Here is a 20,214-nt window from a genome sequence, read left to right on the forward strand (position 1 = left end):
TGCCTCCAAGTACCCTCATCACAGGGAGATGATGCAGAAGGGGTGAGGGTGGGGAGTTCTCACTCCTTATATGTGACCCTAAACCTACTGGCTTCTCTGCAGCCTAAGTAAGGCGTCCTGACTACCTATTCAGTGTGTAATAATGTACACACTTCCTTTTTTTCTAGATTCTACCAGCATGACAAGTTGTCTGAAACGCAAGTGTGTTGCCAATGACAAAAAGAAATGCCTTATTATGGTCACTTGAATCATAAAGTTCCCTGAGAAAGCCATCCTTCTGGAATGCTTCTGTAAAGGTTACAGTTCCTGAACACCACCCTCCATCCCCCCTCCCCTCGCCCATTCAGTCCCATTCTGTGCTGCTTTCTTTTGTCCAGCCCTTCTCCTAGCTTGCAGCGTTTGGTTTTATCTTTCCTTCCCCGTCCACACAACTGGGCCAAGGGGAGTCAGCCACCACCCCGTCTCCCTTCCAGGTTCTCACATGGCCCTCCATCTATCTGTACTCAATCTCTGCCTGTGGACTAATGGCTTTGGAGGAAGTGGTCTTGCCTTGAGAATGAGTAATCATTTTCAAGGGAGGAATCTGGAGAACTCATACAGCCTTGAGCCCAATAACATGCCCAGACCTGTGACCCAGAGGACTTCCTTCTCTGGCATTCAGCATGTTATGTGCTACAATAAGAATATTAATAGCTCACACTTAGAGAGCTTACCCTGGGCCAGCTTTGTTCTAAATTCTTCACGCACAGGAACTCAGTCCTCTTAACCCAACACTAAAGACAGATTTATGAAGGAGAGAAACCCCAATTCCATAATCTTACTCATGCATCATTTGAAAAGCAATTCACCTTTTTTAAAAAAAATCCTGCATCAAAGTATGTAGGCTAACATCTCCATTGGTTGTTTTCCTTGGCATTTCGATAGGACAACTTGGGTCCAAACTGGTCCCACAACTCGCCTCGTACTGGCTGCTGAATGTTGACTCAGCTGCAGCCCTGGATGCCTCCGCCTCATTCCCCGATCTTGAAGGGTGCCCAGCACACCCTTCCTATTCACATTGTGCCCACCTATTCCACAGCTGCGTTTGGTCATTAGAGTAGAACATTTGTTGCCTCTGATCTATGTGATGATGTAATTCAGATAAAGCAGAACACTACCAAAACAGTAATTTTTCAAAATGTAACGTCAACATATCGCTTCTGTACTTCATTGCTTAAAAGAATCAGATTCCTCTCCTCTCCTTGATTGATATTACAAAAGCCCTCCTCTGTTCCTTTAGAACTCCTCCTTAAAGCCCTTCGTCCCTTCAATCCAAATAGAGCCGTGACAGTATGCTTCATGAAGGCCTCTGTCTCACAGAGCCGGCAGTCTGGATGTCATTTTAAGCTCAGCTGGGATTCTCCATCTACAGAAATATTCAGCGGTTGGCTGAAGGAAAATAGTGATGTTTGAAATGAAGCTTCATTTTCTTCCTCTGGGTAGCGTATAGCTTACTTACAACATAGCACTTCTGTTCCGCCCCGCTTTGTCCTTACCAACAAGAGCTGCTTCTCAGTGTGCTTCTTCATGCATACTGTCGCGGATTTATGGATTTTTGCACACACAGATACATTTCCTTTTGGTAAACAATACTTATTTGCCTCTGTTTCTTTTGAAGAGGCAATACTAATCCATCATTGTATTAGTTAAGTTGCTTTGAGTGTCAACTAACAGAAAACGTAACTCAAACTAGGTTAAGAAATAAACATGATTTATTGATTCATAGAAAAGAAAATCAAGAATCAGTGCAAGCCCTAGATAAAGCTTGATCTTGCAGCTCAGCAAGGTAACTTGTGATTTGACTGCTTCGTTATCCTAAAGCATTACACATGGCTTTCAGCTGCTTCTGGTGGCCACATTCATACCTAGCAGTGAGATAGAATTCCTCTGTGGATTTCTGGTAAAAGCAAAGACGGTCTTTCTTCAAAGGTCCCAATACACATTTTCTTGTGTCTCAGTGACCGGCTGGGTCACACACCCATCTGTAGGCAATCAGTTTTGGCTAGTAGATGATACATGCTGACTGGCTTAAACTAATCGGGGCTCACCCCTGGAGATGAGGGTGGGATTAGCTTTTGCCAAGTACAGGGGCTTTATTGAGAAAGGTATTGTACTTTCCCCAGGAGGAAGTAGGGCTTGGATTCAGCAAACAACCCTTGTAAGTACCACGTTTCCATGACAAATATAATCCCACTAATATTCAAGGAAACGCATTGTTACTTATCAATTTTGTTAGCTCCTGTTTCAAATGCACTTTGTATATTTCCCATGCTCTGTGCCTGGGTATGAACAGATATCTGAGGCCATAAGCACTCTTACTGGATCCTTTCTCAACTAAGTTCTTGTGTGAATGACTAGATCCGGAGCCAAGTGCTTTACATGTTTGCACATTAGAATTTCACAGAAGCCCTGTGTAGCAGACAGTATCGACTTCTTTTTGCATATGAGGAAACAAAATTAACTAGTTTGCTCAGTGTAACACAATTAGTAAATAATGGACTCAGGGTTTAAATGGAGGCAATCCGTCTGTAAAACCTGGAACCTTAAAACCTGGAACCTATTATGCCATGCCAACTATTGTTTCCCTAATGAGCTGAGGCTTACCAAGTATCCTAGGACAGCAACGTGCACTATTTTAGTTATAGTCAAAAAAATCAAGAGAATAAGGAAGTTATTATCTGTTTCTTGGGACTTTTCTCTGCATCCTTGCCAACACTTGTTATTTCTTGTCTTTTTGATAATACCCATTTTAAGGGGCATGAGGTGGTACCTCATTGTGGTTTTGATTTGCATTTCTCTAATAATTAGTGATGGTGAACATCTTTACACGTGCCAGTCGGCCATCTGTATGTCTTCTTTGGAAAAATGTTTATTCAGATGTTCTGCCCATTTTTTAATCAGTTTGTTTGTTTTTTGTCGTTGTTGACTTGCATGAGTTACAATACCTTATGATTTTCAGTGCACAGGTCTTTCACCTCCTTGGTTAAATTTATTCCTAGGTATTATATTCTTTTTGTTGCAATTGCAAATGAGATTGTTTTCTTAGTTTCTCTTTCTGCTAGTTTATCATTAGTGTATAGAAATGCAACCGATTTTTGTATATTGATTTTGTACCCTGCAATTTTACTGTTTCTCTTTATTACTTCTAATAGTTTTTGGTGAAGACTTTAGGGTTTTCAATATATAAAATTCATATCATCTGCAAATCATTATTGTTTTAATTCTTCCTTTCTGATTGGATGGCTTTTGTTTTTCTTGCCTAATTGCTGTTTTTTTTTTTTTTTTTTTTTTTTTTAAACAAAATTCACATTTTATTTAGGTTGAAATAAACTATACAAAATTGATTTTCTTCACCAAAAATAACAGCAATATTTTCTATATTATTCCTAGATAAACCACAAAACACTTATTTTTGTAGGTTTTCTAGGTTTTGTTTGTAAATCAAGATGAGGCAGTAGATATAGTCATGGAAAAAGACAGAAGAAAACAGACAAATCAGTTGTCAGTATCCATGGTCTCTGATCCTGTCTTGACCATGAAACAGAAGTGTTCAACATATACCTGTCAAAAAGCTTATGAAGATGTAGGCTCAATAAAGGAATGTAAACAGCAACAATCAGATGTGGAACAACAATGGCAGGCTCTTCCATTCAAACCTTAACTATAACTTGTTCCTTCAACTTCATTTGATAAAGGCAAAATCTACACTGAAATCCCTGTTTGGTGAGCTCACACGTTTCTCTTACAGTCTGATCATTTTAACGGTCCCTTGCAGATTTTTAACAGCATACTTAAAACTCCTACTATTCAAAGGTCAGTCATGAGCTTCACTGTAATGTTTTATAAAATGTATTCCTATCTCCCATACCTCCTCAAAATTTATTTCTTCAAAGAAATGATACCTAAGTACCTGACAACTGGATCCACAGTGACAAATGTTATATCTAAAATGACTTAACTAATACAATTTCAAAGTGCCATTAGCAGAGATCACACAGAGTGTAACATGGTACTTTCAATGCTATCTTCTGGAAGAACAGTTAGGTCTCCAAAGCATGGGCCTTCAAACGGGCCATTTAAACAGGCAGATTATCAATGACTAATGTACTCAAAGGGAGGCCTACAGGTCAAGATATTCAGTGATTAAGTGGCCTACGTACACCTTACAACTTTTCTGTAAGATATTTTCAAATTTCTTACAGATTTTTTCAAATATCAAATATAAGAGAAAGCCTATGTTAAAAGTCTCTTAGGTATTTTCAATGGTTTCTGAATTATCTGTAGGAAGTTCTGACTTACTTGTATAGAGTTTGATATATGTATCCACCATTAAATCCAAATCGTGTTTTATATCAAAATTTATGTTAAGCAAAGCCAAGTTACTTGACCTTTGGTCTGTCAAAGTGTTCCTCAGGTATGCTTTGAGACGCTTTCGTCCATTTTCATAGCGTTCATTCTCAACCTTCATCACAGGAAGAATACACAGGACCTTCAGCAATGCATAAACATTAGGAAAAAACTTGATGTCTGGCAGATGAAGGGCTTCATAAATAGTGGATGGAAGTTCTATATCTTTCCCTCTGTGTTTCCACTTGATTCTCCAACAATGCAGCTCAGCAGAGAGTGTGTCAGGATTAGGTAAATCACTTCTGTACATGTCAGCATGATGCTCCTCTGATGTATTGAATTTAAGCTGTCCCATGACTGAGGGTACGAGAGATAAGCATTTAAGAGCTTTGAGGTGTTGTTCTGAGAATATATCTTTCAGTTCCTGAATAATGTGTTCCACTGTTGGAACACTTAGAGTTTCTTTATAGTAACTCTCAGAGGTTAGCTGAGATTCCAGGTTACTGTGCTGAGCTCTGCGAAATTTCCCTGGGAGTTTCATCTGAATATCAAGTTTGGCTGCCAAATTTGTGGCTTCCTCAAACCAAAATTCATGATAAACTTCGATATTTTCCATCACTTCATTTAGTGAATGCAGCACTGCAGTCAAACTACTGGCTGCAAAGAAGACATCAGAAGTTTGCCCCTGAAGATTTTTCCCAAAGGCTCTTGTAAAAGATAGAACATTTTTAAGAACAACAATGGTAACGATGAAATCAAAATCTGTTACTGCACTACAGAGTACAAATGCTCGGCCAGCTATACAGTTATTCCATCTAACATTTGTGTCACTATTTATACCATCTAAACATAAAACAAGTGCTTGTAGGAGGTCCACTAAGATTTCAAAAGCATCATGCCTGCCTGTCCACTGAGAATGGCAAATTTCCTTCAGTTCTTTGCCCCTTTCTTCATTGTTCTGAAATAGGACAGAAATTACATTGTTAAGCTCTAAAAGCAGTTGTGGTGATCGATGGAAAAAAGAACAAACTTCCTCAATTGTTCCTAACGCGACAGATACTCCCATAACAGGCACTGATTTTGCCAACCACATATTTAAGGCACAGGAAGAGCAGAGTGTGTAGATAGCTTGGGGATATTTCTCTAAAAGTCTAGAAGCAACAACTTTCATTTTGGAAGAAAATCCACTGGACACAATGTAAGCCTGGCCACGACAGTACTCCATGTTTAATCCCCACTTCTCAGTTATCGTAGTGTGAAATTTCACAGCCAAAATTTCTGCATCAGCTTCATAAGGCAGGAAGCCCACAAATTCCTCTCTCAGGTTGTGAGCTTCGTCAACAAACCTCACCAACACAGGCAGGTGCTCTTCCCCTGCTATGTCCACCACGTCGTCAGTGACGATGGAAAAGAAGTGAGAGTCTCTCACTTCCCTGAGGGTTTCTTCCCGAATGCAGCTCTCACAGATCTCTAGCATCTGTTTCTGCTGTGTTTTTGAACAGAACAATGTGTTAACTGCTGTTGTCTCAAAGCGCTTTCTCAGAACCTCTTCACCAGAATTGATCCGGCACTCCAGCAGTGCTTGAAAGTTATCAGGAGTAAAGAGACCTTCTGGGATTTCATCAGCTTCATGTCCATCCAGAGGTATGTTCTGTTTTCCCATAAGAATCAAAATTTCAAATAAAGATTTTAAGTATTCTTTGTTTTCCTTCTCTTCAAGGGTTAAAGGTAAAATGTCTTCATCCTGCTCTTCACCCCCTTCTTCTGCACTGGGGTTCTGAGCATTGCTGTTGTTTATTTCCTTATGTTTTGGTTCCTGTTCAGAAGTTTCATCAATTTTTTTCTGTTTCAGTGTCCTGATTTCATCTTCACTCAATTCTTTTATTCGTTTTCTGTGTCTACTGTGTGGATTATTCAAATGGCTGGTAAGATCAAATATTGTTGGTATTGCATTATCTCGAAGAACTGTCCTATAAGGGCTAGTTCTACAGATCATAGAAGTCTCAAAGTGTTTGGCACACAATCGATAATGTTTATTTAGTTGATCAGGTGTTTTATCTTCTAAGTCTGCTCTCCTACAGTTCTCCACCCACTTCTGGCATCTGGCTGGATCCCGCGGGAACCTGAAAAAGGCCAGGTCCGACTGCGTGCTCTTCCGCGTGCAGTTGGGGGCCGCGCAGAAGTTCGGCATCGTTGTCTGCCCGCCGGCCGGCCCAGCCCTCCCCTCCCCGCCTCCTCAGGGCAGCCCGCCCGCCCGTCGGGGCCGGGGAGGGGAGCCAGGCCGGCCGGCCGGCTCGTTAGGGCCGGCGCGCCGGGGGGCTAATTGCTGTTTCTAGGACTTCCAATACTATTGTTGAATAAAAGTTGGCAAGAGTGGGCATCCTTGTATTGTTCCCGATCTTAGAAGGAGAGCTTTCAGTTTTTCAGTATGATGTTAGTTGTGGGTTTGTCATTTATAGCCTTATTATGTTGAGGTACCTTCCTTCTATATACATTTTATTAAAAGTTCTTAGCATAAATGGGTGTTGAATCTTGTCACATGCTTTTTCTGCATCTAATGAGATGATCATATGATTTTTTTATCCTTCATTTTGTTAATGTGTCTATCACATTGATTGATTTGTGGATATTGGACCATCCTTGCATCCCTGAGATAAATCTCGTTTGATCATAATGTATGATCCTTTTAATGTATTGTTGAATTTGGTTTGCTCTTCTTTTGTTGAGGATTTTTCCATCTATGTTCATTAGTGACAGTGGCCTGTATTTATTTTTTTTAATGTGTGTGGTCCTTGTCTGATTTTGGTCTCAGGGTCATGTTGGCCTCGAAAAATTAAGAAGTTAGGAAGTGTTCCCTCTTCTTCAATTTTTAGAAGAGTTTAGGAAGGATAGGTATTCAGTCTTCTTTGAGTGTTTGGTAGAATTCATCTGGCCCTGGACTTTTGTTTTGGGGGAGGTTATTTTTTTGGTTTTTTTTGTTTTGTGTTTTTGCGGTACGCGGGCCTCTCACTGTTGTGGCCTCTCCCGTTGCAGAGCACAGGCCCTGGACGCGCAGGCTCAGCAGCCATGGCTCACGGACCCAGCTGCTCTGCAGCATGTGGGATCTTCCCGGACTGGGGCACGAACCCATGTCCCCTGCATTGGCAGGTGGACTCTCAACTACTGCGCCACCAGGGAAGCCCATGTTTTGGGGGAGGTTTTTGATTACTGTTTCAATCTCCTTACTAGTCACCAATCTATTCAGACTTTCTGTTTCTTTATGATTCAGTCTGGGAAGGTTGCATGATTCTAAGAATTTATCCATTTCTTTAGGGTTGTTCATTTTGTTGGCATATAACTGTTCACAGTATGCTCTTACAATCCTTTGTATTTTGGTGGTATCCACTGTAATCTCTCCTCTTTCATTTTTGATTTTATATATCTGAGCCTTCTTTTTAGTGAGTCTAGCTAAAGGTTTGTCAATTTTATCATTTCAAAGAACTAGTTCTTAGTTTCATTGATCTTTTTCATTGCCTTTTTCGTCTCTATTTCAATTTATTTCTGCTCTGATCTTTATTATTTCTTTTCTTCTGGTTACTTTGAGCTTTGTTTGTTCTTCTTTTTCTAGTTTCTTTATGTGTAAGTTAGGTTGTTTGTTTAAGATTGTTTCTTGAGGTAGGCCTGTATTGCTATAAAATTCCCTTTTAGTAGTGCTTTTGCTGCATCCTGAAGATTTTGGTATGTTGTATCTTCATTTTCATTTGTCTTCAGGTAGTTTGAAATTTCTTCTTTGATTTCTTCATTGGCACAACACTTGTTCCGTAGCATGTTGTTTGGTCTTCACATATTTGTGATTTTTCCAGCTTTCTTCTTGTAGTTGATTTCTAGTTTCATACCATTGTGATTGGAAAAATGTTTGATATGATTTCAGTCTTCTTAAATTTATTGAAACGTGTTTTGTGTCCCAACATATGATCCATCCTTGAGAATGTTCCATGTATACTTGAGAAGAATGTGTATTCTGCAGCATTTGGATGAAATCTTCTGTATAAATCTATAAAGTCCATCTGATATAATGTTTCATTTCAGGCCACTGTTTCCTTGTTTACGTTCTGTCTGGAAGATCAATCCATTGATGTAAGTGGGGTATTAAAGTCCCCTACTATTACTGTGTTGCTGTGAGTTTCTCCCTTTAAGTCTGTTAATAATTGCTTTATATATTTTGGTTCCTATGTTGGGTGCTTATATATTAATAACTATGTCTTTTTTTTTCTTTTTTCAGTTATTTTTATTGTGATTAAAAATCACTATATTAACCATTCTTAAGTGTACAGTTCACTAGTATTAAGTATAATCACATTGGTGTACAACAGATCTCTACAACTTTTTCATCTTACATAGCAAACTCTATACCCATTAAATGCTAATTTTCCCTCCTTCCTCCCCACAGCTTTTGGCAACCACCTTTCCACTTTCTGTTTCTATTATTTGACTACTTTAAAGATTTTACATGAATAGAAATATCTAAAGGACAGTATGTGTCCTTCTGTTTTGTTTTGTTTCAGCTGCACCACACAGCTTGCAGGATCTTAGTTCCCCGACCAGGGATCAAACCTGGGTCCTCTGCAGTGAAAGCACTGAGTCCTAACTACTAGACTGACAGGGAATTCTCAGTATCTGTCCTTTTGTAACTGGCTTATTTTACTTAGTGTAATGTCCTCAGGGTTCATCCAAATCTTAGCAAGTGACAGGATTCCCTTCCTTTCTGAGGCTGTATAATATTCCATTGTGTGTATATACCACATTTCCTTTTTTCCAGTTTTACTGAAATATAATTGACATATAACATTGTGTAAGTTTAAGGTGTATGTGATGACACCTTTATATACTGTGAAATGATTACTGTAGTAGGTTTAGTTAACACCTTCATCATGTCAGATAATTATCACTTCTTTTTTGTGGTGAGAACATGTAAAATCTACTCTCTTAGCCATTTTCAAGTGTATAATACAGTATTGTTAAGTGTAATCACCAGTCTGGAACTTTGTACCCTTTGTCAAAATCTCTCCCCACTTTCCCCACCCTCAGCCCCTGGAAACCACCATTCTACTCTCTCTATGGAACCTCATGATGGAGTCTGAGAAGCAACTAGTAGGATCCACGTCCCTCTAATGTCCTTTGAGGGTCCTATCTGCTGCTCTCTCAGACTCTTTCCTCCCTCCAGTTATGCAGCTCATGACTCAGTATTCTGGATACTGGGGTAAGATAGAAATAGGCCTCTTTGGCAATGTCCCATGTATCTGGGGAAGGCAGGTGCTCACTCATGCTCTCACTTTCCCAAGCAGGAGAAATCATGGGCTGAGAAAGTCTTGCTTGGCACTGAGCTGTGCCACCTTGAGGGAGGGGTTGACAGGGATAAAGTTAAACTGGTCCCCGTACTCTCTCCAGTGGGTCCAAACTCACTTGGTTTCTTTTTGTTTGTTTTTTGGGGCTCCAGTGGTGTGTCGGAGCTTCTCCGATGGAAACCAAGACTTCCACAAAAGCTCTCTTGTCTGTGGGTGATTGTCTAAGACAGCGTTCTCCAGGGGCTCCTGAATGGTGACTGAGAGGGGCTGGAGCTGGTTCATGGGTCACTGCAGTGTCCATAGCCACTCCTGAGGTCAGTGCACAATTACTCAGTGCACAGGTGGGTGAGACTCCTCTCAGTTCCCTTGGCGTATGGTGCTGGATCCTACAGTTCCCACAAAGGGACTTCTGTCCATGGATAGGTGCAGAATTGTTGATGTTGGAGAGGGGGGATACAATGCGGGATGTCTTCTTCAGCCATGTTGCTGACATCACCCCCATAGGAAAGTATAAAATGAGAAAACCTTCTCAATTTATCTTTTGTTTTCTGGTTGCTCTTTATCTCCATGGTTTCTTTTTCCTTACGTTTCAGGCTGCCATTTTAGTTTAGTGGGTTTCCACGATGTTTTTCTCAGTTTCTCTTTTCTTTATGTTTCGTGTCTCTGCTCCAGATTTGTTTTGTGATTGCCATGAATTTTGTGTAAGATGTCTCATAGGTAAAATGAGATGTGTGTAAGATGTCTCATAGGTAAAACTGCTATTCCTTCTGATAGCATCCTATCTTCATTGGCCTACATCAGTTTTGTCCTTTTCCTCTTTCCTTTTTATGTTTTTTTTTAATTTCAAATTATCCATTTTTATGTTGTGAGTTTGTTAAGAAATTGAAGTAGCTATAGTTTTTTTATTGCTGTGTTCCCATTAACCTTTATGCTATAATTAAGTGTTCAACGATCTATTCTGATATAGAGTTGCAATTTTCTGATTGTTTCATCCTATTTATCACCTCATTAAAAGTTTTGTGTACTTTTGCCTTTTGTTTCAGGTAGAAGAGCTCCTCGTAAAATTTCTTATAAGGCAGGTCTAGGGGTGATGATCTCCCTCAGCTTTTGTTTACCTGGGAAAGCCTTTACTTCTCTCTCCTATCTAAAGGGTAGCTTTGCTGGATAGAGTACTCTTAGCTGACAGTTTTTATCTTTAGATGTTTTGGTATGTCGTTCCATTCTCTCCTAGTCTGTACAGTTTCTGCTGAGAAATCTGCTGATAACGAAATGCGGGTTCCTTTGTAGGTAACTGTCTTCTCCCCCGCCCCGCAGCTGCCTTTAAAATTCTTTCTTTATCATTGATAGTTTTAATATAATGTGTCTTGGAGAACATCCTTTTGTATTGAGATAATTAGGTTTTCTCTTAGCTTCGAGAACTTGTATATCCACTTCCTTCCCCAGATTTGGGAAGCTCTCAACTATTATTTCATTACGTAAACTCTCTGTTCCTTTCTAGAACCCTCTCTTCTAACAGTGCGACTTTTTGGTAACTAGAGGTCTTTTTCTTGTTTTTCAGTAGGTGGCGCTATAGCACATGTTTTTGTTTTCTTTCACCTCTGCTGCCTCTGGCTATATTTGAGAATCTGCACTCTCCACTCTCCACCCTCCACGGCCTCTGCTGTGGGTATTGCTGGTGCCCTCATTGTTGCTTGTGATTTCTGGAGTTGCTGGTGGTTTTCTGCTTCTGGTGTCCCTGATCTTGCTGGCATTGTCACCAGTGGCACCAGCATGGTGGGTGCCTCTGTTACATCTGGGGTTGTTGGGTATGTGGGTATGGCCACCATGGGCAGGGAGACCAGAGTCAAGGGTGCTGCTGTGGCTGAAGGGACCAGAGTCACAGTTTCTGCTGCTGCTGCTGCCCGGTTCCCTGTGGCAACCGATGCCACTCTAGCTGGGAGGCTTGAGTCGTGTGCTACACCTTCTCTGCTGCTAACAGGTTCTCTGGAGCTGCAGGCTCAGCCGCCTTGACCAGGGCCTGGATGATGGGTACTGTTTCCACCATTCCCCCACCTCCTCTCTGTGTTCCAGTTGCCCACCTTCAGCTGTACAGTTGTATGAATCTCTCTGGCATCCAGGTGTGTTGGGCATTCAGAAACATTTGCTGAATATGGTTACTTTACTAGTTGTAGATTGAAGGGGAGAGACAAAGGGAGAATCTCAGGCTGCCACGTTGCTGACGTCACCCCACAAACTCATGTCCCTTTGCCTAGACAAATTAAATGCTAGGAACTGAGAGAAACAGTGACTGATTCAGACCGCTGAAGCAATGACGGTGATCCATGACAGAACTATTCCTGAAGCCTAGGGACTGGCAAATGCAGTTGAAAAAAAAAAATGCAGTTCCATAAATAAATAAATATTTACACTAAAGTCTGAAGAGGCAACTTTTGATTGTGAGCAAGTAGTTACCAAAAGCACAGTTTATTAGCACTTAGAAATGGAACCAGGCCTTCCAAATGTAAATGGCAGACTGAAGATAGTTGTTTATTTCCATACATTTCTTGACTCAGAAATCCCAATAAAGGATTTTACAATGCATAAATCCGAGTATATATGGCAGTCGATGAGAGGAACCCTATATTTTGAAGCTAAAAATGCAATACACACATAGTTACTGATCTAGAAGTCTACAGAAAGTGAAACCTAAGCTTGTGATAGAATAAAGCAGGAAAGTCAAGGAGAAGTAAGTCTATCCACTATAAAAGTGAAAAGGCTTGGGAAAAGGGGGCAGAGGGGGTGGTAGTAGTTACCATGCATAAAAGGGGGAATAATAAGTACAATGAATAACGACTGCTTTCACCTGCTTGGATCATGTAATTTGACATCCAACAATATACCAGCCTAACCTCTACTACACATGAGACTGGAGTATTCCTCCCTGGGGAAAATTACATATACTCAAGACATATGTAATGACATATGTAATGACAATCAGAGATCTCAAGATAAAGCAGGTGGCTTGCTGGCCAATCATCTAATAGAAAAGCCTGCCCGTTGACAAGGTGCTTCGCTTCCAACTCAAATACAGATTTTCCAAATAGCTTTTTCAGTGTCTTGTCTCTTTTGCCAAACCAAGCTACCATGTGATATCCTTTCTATAGTCACTCCCCCTACCTCCTTGTCTGTCTGATGGACCCTCATAATGCTTCAGGACTCAGCTCAAATGCCAAACCTTTCGTGGTTTCTCAGAGAATAAGCACATCACCCGCCTGTCCCTCATGCTGTATTGTGCGTTATGACACCTTATTGCTTTCATTACTTGGATCTAGGTATGTTTGTCTCCTCATATGGCCATGGATCTTTCAAAGATAGGGACTATATTCTTTTCAGGTCTGTATTTCCAACCTCTATTCCAGTGCCTGGAACAAAGAAGGAATGTATCTTAAACTATTTTTAATGTTAGGTAGGTACAGTGAGAATTATACTAGCTAACTTAAAAGAATTCTCTTTGAAACCTGAGACACTATGATCATAAAACAAAAATTTAATTTCCCAAGAGATAATTAAGACTATGTAAAATGGAATGTGACCATTATAATGGTATAATTGAGAAACTGGGAACCTGTTGGGAACAGAACTGGTATAAGGTGCAATGTAAAAAATATTGAATAAAATTCAATCGTTTCCTCAAAATACTTATTTTTTATTCTCTATTCATATCTTTTTTTCTTCATGAGTCCCTTTACATTTAGAGACCATGTAATTTTGTTCTGTATATATGATGGGTATTATATATATGGCTACAACTCTCAGTCTTTTATAAACCAGGCAGTGACATGTGTTCACGGGCTAGCCATTCCTTGTGTTTGGAGTTGAGGATTTTGAGAACAGTGTTAGGAACCACTGTCTATTGGGAAACTTTTGTGACTAACTTTGGGGAACTCTTGGGGTTTGTGAGCTGTGTTTCTAAAGCTTGATCTTTAACACACAGAGGTCTCAAGGAATTGTTGGAATAGAATTAATGCTATTTTTCTTATTATAACTGGTAAGGCTACACAACATTTCTTCCTAGCTACATAACCCCATTGATTTTTCTCAATCATTATGCTTATTTTGGGGATAATTCAATTCCATAAAATTATGTAGGCCTATTAGAAAAAAGTGGGTATAAATATAATACATGCAAATGAACCATATTTCATTTAACTGGGAACTTCATGAGGGCAGGAATCATATCTATTGTGTTACTCACTGTTTCTCTAGCATCTAATATAATACACAGTAATACAGAGTAGATGCTTAGTAAATATTTGCTAAATAAGTGAAAAACATAATCATGGTAAGCATTTCATTATCTCCTCAGATATAATTTTTACAATGCTCTTCTAAATTTTGAACCAATTCAATAGTTTCTATTATTGTATGAATTTTTAAAATCCTTCCATAATCAGAACAATGTGGTATTGGTGAAAGAATAGGCAAATCAAGAGAATTTGATTTGAGAGAATTTCAGAATTTGATAAGAGAGAATCCAGAAATAGACCCACATATATATAGTCAACTGATCTCTGACAAAGGAGCAAAGGCAATAATAACTGTCTTTTCAACAAATGGTGCTAGAACTGGACATCCATTTGCACAACAGCAACAAAAAAAATGAATCTAGACACAGACCTTATACCCTTCACAAAAATTTACTCAAAATGGATCATAGACCTAAATGTAAAATGCAAAACTATAAAACTTCTAGAACATAACATAAGAGAAAACCTAGATGACCTTGAATGTGGAGATGAGTTAGATACAACATGAAAGGCAGGATCCATGAAAGAAAGTACTGATATACTGGACTTCATTAAAATTATAAATTTCTGCTCTATGGGGAAAAAAAGGCCAAGAGAATGAAAAGACAAGCCACAGACTGGGAAAAAATATTTTTAAAGGACCCATTTGATAAAGGATTGTTATCCAAAATACACAAAGAGCTCTTAAAACTCAACAATAAGAAAATAAACAACCTGATTTAAAAATGGGCCAAAGACCTTAACAGACACCTCACCAAAGAAGGTACACAGATGGAAAATAAGCATATGAAAAGATGCCCCACATCACATGTCATCAGGGAAATGAAAATTAAAACAATAGTGATATACACTACACACTTATTAGAATGGCCCAAAATCCAGAATACTGACAACACCAAACGCTGGCAAGGATATGGAGCAATGGGAACTCTCATTCATTGCTGGTGGGAATGCAAAATGATACAGCCACTTTGGAAGACAGTTTGGCAATTTCTTAAAGAACTAAATATTCTCTTACCATGTAATCCAGCAATTGTGCTTCCTGGTATTTACCCAAGCGAGTTGGAAATTTATGTCCATACAAAAACCTACACACGAATATTTGCGGTAGCTTTATTTATGACTATCAAAACTTGAAAGCGGGCTTCCCTGGTGGCGCAGTGGTTGAGAGTCCGCCTGCCGATGTAGGGGACGCGGGTTCGTGCCCCGGTCCGCGAAGATCCCACATGCCACGGAGCGGCTGGGCCCGTGAGCCATGGCCGCTGAACCTGCGAGTCTGGAGCCTGTGCTCTGCAACGGGAGAACTTGAAAGCAACCAAGATGTACTTCAGAAAGTGGTATATCCAGACAATGGAATATTATTCAGTGCTAGAAAGAAATGAGCTTTCAAGCCATGAAAACACATGGAGAAAATTTAAATGCATAATACTAAGTGAAAGAAGCCAATCATATTGTATGATTCCAACTATGAACATCCTGGAAAAAGCAAAACTGTGGAGGCGATTAAAAGATCAGTGATTGCCAGGAGTTAAGGGAGGAGCACAGAGGATTTCTAGCGCAGTGAAAATTCTCTGTATGATACTGTAAAGGTAAATACATGTATTCATACATTTGTACAAACCCACAGAATGTACAACACCAAGAATGATCCCTAATGTGAATAAAACACCTAATTCTCTTTCTGCAGGTCCATTTTTGGACATTCTATTTGTTTAATTTGTCTTTCAATTTATTCAGGTATGATTGCCATACTATTTATTGAGGCAATATAAGATGTTTTAATTGTCTGACATGGTAATGCTATTTCTCCTGCATTAATTTTCTTTTTTCAGAGAAATTCTTAGGACTCAGAATTTTTTTTTTACAGCTGCCTAGAAATTCATTGTATGGATATACTTAATTTATTCAACCAATCCCCCTATTACGGACACTCATTTATGCTTTTTTGATTTTACAGACAACGCTGCATGAATATAATTTTACAGATATTCAAGTATTCCCAAAGAATAAATTTAAATTGATAATTATTAAGTAAATGTTTATTTTTCCATATGAACTTTAACATCACCTTAAGTAGTTGAAAATATTAGTGTTTTATTGGGATTTTGCTAATTTTCTAAATTACAGAGAATTGACATTTATGATATTGATTCTTCTCATCCAAGAATAGGGCATGCCTTTCCATTTATTTGAATCACTTTTTTATATATGCTTCATGAGTATGTTAAAGTGTCCTTCTCATGACTCACACATTTCTTATCAAGTTTATTCCTAAGCATTTTGTTATTTTAGTGAGGTCTTTTCTTTCATTATATCTCCTAAGTGGCAGCTGATTATATTGTTAAAAAACAAAATTCAACTGAGAACATTTGAAGATCTAATTTGGTTTTATTCAATGATTCATGAATCAGGCAGCATCCCATCTAGCAAGTCGAAAGGAGCTCCAAAGAGCTGCAGAAAAAGAAAGTTTTTATAGACAGAAGGAGGCAGGGACAAGGAAAAATGTGAAATATCTCATCTTTCTTTGGGAGGTGGAAGGGGTCTATCAGGCAGATTACCTCAGTACTGCCAACCAGGCAATTCTAGACTGACTGGTTAAGATTGCATTCCCTGGGCGAGATTGAAACTGCGATTAGGTTAGGTATTAAATTTCAGTTTGGTGATGTGGGCTGAGCACAAGTCACTCCATTTTGAGCCTACTGTCTCCCTTTTTTTAAACAATGTATAAAAAGCTGCTGATTTTTGTATTTTGTTTATGTACTATGCTTCCTTATGAAATTCTCATGTGTTTATGGGAGTTTTCCAATCAATTCTCTTGGGATTTCTAAGAATTCAATCATGTCATCAGTAAATAGTGATAGTTCCTTCTCCTCTCCAGTGTTTATACCTCTAACTTCTTTCCTTTGTCTAATTGCATTGTGTGGTACTCTCAGGACAATCACACAAATAATAGTGGTGATTGAGGATGTATCTGACTTGAGTGAAGACAGACTTATTTTCTCTGCTCATATTTATTCATATCTATTTATATGACTCTATTCATATTCCATAATCCATTTTCATCAGGAATGGCTGTAAACTTTTATTTTAAAATGTCTTTTCAGTGCCTGTGGAGATTTTTATATGATTTTTGTCCTTAGATGTAATAATATGGAGAATTATATTAATAACTTCCTTAATATTAAAACATTCTTGCATTTAGGTGATAAACTTCTTTTGCACATATTTTTCTTTACTGAGCTGATGGATTCCAGTTTGTAAAATTTTATTTAGGATTTTTTTCATTTTATTCATTAGTGGGCTGAATTTCTTTCTTCCTTTCTCCCTTCTTTCCATCCTTTTCTCCTTCCTTCCTTCTTCTTTCCTTTTTCAGTCTTTTCTAGTTTTGACTTCAATCTTGCTTTCTCAAAAATAATTGGGAATTTTTCCTTCTTTTTCTATGCAACAACATGGATTTATCTGTTATTTAAAACTTTGGTTAAACTATCTGCGTCTTGTGTTTTTGTGGGGAAAGTTAGTTGCTTAACTTTATTTCTTCTATGGAAATTTGTTTAGATTTTATTTATATTCTGGGATCAGTTTTAGTAAATTGTTTTTTCTTAGAATATTGTCTATTTAAGCCAAAGTTGTGAACCTTGTTTCCATGGATTGGACCAAATAACTTTCTCATGGTTTTTAAATTTCCTCTCTTTAACTGGTTATTAATGGGAAGCATATTTATTTTCATTTTTCCTATGTTAGGTTAGCTAATAATTTATATATCTTGTTATTTTTATCTTTTTTGTGATCTACTTTTTAATTTTATAATTTTATTTATCTTTTGACAAATTTTCTTCCTTTTATTTTACTTATTGTTCTTTTTCCAAATTCTTGAATTTCTTGCTAAATTTGTTTTATTCCTTCTTATTTATTGGTATGTGTATATATATATATTTATAATAGTTTATTTTTATGTCTATAATATGCTTCTGTAATTTTCTTCTGAATTTTGCTTTAGTATGTCGTCAGTTTAGATATGCAGTGTTTTCATTGTAAGTTCTTTTAGATCACCTTTATTTTTCTTTTTTATTTCTTTTTTACCTAGAGTTATTTTTAAAAGGTGTTTTAATGTTACTGTTTTTGAAAAATTTCATTGCGGTGAGGTCAGAAAGTGTTGCCTGTATCCTGGGTCATTTTTACTTTCTGAAATTTATAGATTTTTTTTTGAAGCCAATATGTAGCCAATGTCCCTGAAAGTTTCATGAGCACTTCAAAGGAAGATGTATTCTCTATTTTTGGCAGAATTGAAATATAATATTTATATACACTTTATTAATTATGTTATTTAGATCATCTATGTATTTACTTACGTTTGTCCATTTGCTTTGTCATGTTCTGAGAGAGTAAAATTAAAGTCTCATAGTAATAGTTATTTCTATTTCTCTTTACATTTACTCTGACTTTTCCTATATATATTGATGCTATGTTATTTGGTTCATAATGATTTTTAACTATTTTAAGTATAACATATTTACGGAAAAGTGTTATTAATCATATGTGTACACTTTGATGAATTATTTCTAAATGAACATACTTGAGTAACCACCACCAAAATAAATATTTAGAATATTTTCAAACAAGGCTGGCTAGCCAATTTTTTTAAAAAATTGAAGTTTAGTAACTTTACTGGGTAGGATATGTTTCAGTGTTGACCATGTAGGAGGTCAGAATACGCCACCCCAAAATATGACTGTAGGAAACCAGAATATGCCTCTTTGGCATAAGGATTATTTTGAGCTGATTATTTTGAAAAAGAGCAGACGCAAGAGAAGCTCTGAAAACAGAGCAGGTTACCATTTCTGTAAGGGAAATTTACATTTATAAATTTACGTTCTCCTTTTTAAGAGTGTCCCTCTCTCTGTACCAGGAAGAGAAGGATGACTTTAAATTACAAGAGACTCGTGTCAGTGGAGAAGGCAAGGACTTAAATCTGCATAATAAGCCTTATTCTGGTTTACCCTGCTTTCCCTGGTCACCTTCCCCTAACTTGCCTCCTCCACACCCTTCTTTCTTTGTTTTTGCTGAGATGGTATTTAAACCCCAATTCTAAGCCAACTCTTTGAGTTACTCATTCTCTGGGTTTTCCCATATGTATATATATGAGATATACACATTAATACCTTTCTGTCTGTTTTTCTCTTGTTAATTTGTCTGTTGCAGGGTCCCCAGCCTAGAATGTAGAAGGGTAGAGGGAAAAGGACTTTTTCCTCCCCTTCAACCATTTTGGCTCAGTGTTCTCTGGCACCTCACTCTTACAATCTCACATCAGAGAACTTGGCTTGAAGTATATCTTTTAAATTGGCTCTGTTTTATTCTTTTGTTCTTCTACTTTGGGAAATACAATTACGTATATGTTGGATCTCTTGCTGTCTTCTACATTATTTTCTTTCCAATTCCTTTTAGCTCTCTATTTCCATTTTATTCTGCTCATTTTTTTTTTTTTTTTTCCATTTCTACCTTTTTGCCCCTTGCTTTGTTTTCTGGATATTTTCCAACTCTTTGCTTTTCTTCTAATTTTGCCTTCATTTCTGTTACAATTTTTTTTCTTCTTTTCTTAAATCTGTCAGACTATATTTCTAATCCTCTTGTAGTTTTTGTCATTTCTTTTCTGAGTTATTTTTTGCTTAAGGCCTTCTTTCATGAAGGAACTAATATATACGTTTCTAATACAATTCATGGTGAAATATATGATCATAATTTTCATCTGCTTTGTTGATTTTTTTTTTGGTAAATGCTTTTTTTTTGTTACCAAATTTTGCTGCCATATCCGTCATCTCTATCTTAAAGTATCTTTGTGTCAATTTTTTGTTAGTTTCTTCTTAATTCACTCATCACTGAATAAGTTGGGTTGTCATGGTCTGTTCAAGTTACTGTAACAAAAATACAGTAAACTGGGTGGCTTGTAAACTATAGACATTTATTTCTGGAGGCTCAGAAGTCCAAGGTCAAAGTGCTGGCAGATGAGGTCTCATGAGGACTACTTCATAGACAGCTGTCTTTTTGCTATATCCTCACATGGCAGAAGGGATGAGGGAGCTCTGTGGAGTTTCTTTCAAATGAAGGTATTTGTTGCAATTATGAGAGCTCTGCCCTCATGACCTAAGGTCCCAAAGACCTCACCTCCTATTACCACCACTTTGGGGGGTAAGATTTTCTACATATGAATTTTGGAGGGACAC

General features: G+C 37.9%; 1 protein-coding gene and 1 long non-coding RNA gene across 6 annotated transcripts in view; one reads left to right on the forward strand and one right to left on the reverse strand.

The window, feature by feature from the left end:
- Window positions 1-20,214, forward strand: part of LOC141278530 (uncharacterized) — a 271,211-nt gene that overhangs the window by 42,490 nt on the left and 208,507 nt on the right. The gene's annotated exons all lie outside the window — the stretch shown is intronic.
- On the reverse strand, window positions 3,335-6,696 carry LOC109547991 (52 kDa repressor of the inhibitor of the protein kinase). Its single transcript, XM_033855297.2, has one exon. It carries the CDS (start codon window positions 6,575-6,577, stop codon window positions 4,289-4,291), a length of 2,289 nt encoding a protein of 762 aa, XP_033711188.1. The 5' UTR covers window positions 6,578-6,696; the 3' UTR covers window positions 3,335-4,288.

This window comes from Tursiops truncatus, chromosome 4 (assembly GCF_011762595.2).
Source record: "Tursiops truncatus isolate mTurTru1 chromosome 4, mTurTru1.mat.Y, whole genome shotgun sequence".
Classification (NCBI taxonomy): Eukaryota; Metazoa; Chordata; class Mammalia; order Artiodactyla; family Delphinidae; genus Tursiops; species Tursiops truncatus.

Coding starts and splice junctions, on each gene's coding strand:
- LOC109547991 (XM_033855297.2), bottom strand. CDS start 6,577: ATGCCGAACTTCTGCGCGGCCCCCAACTGCACGCGGAAGAGCACGCAG.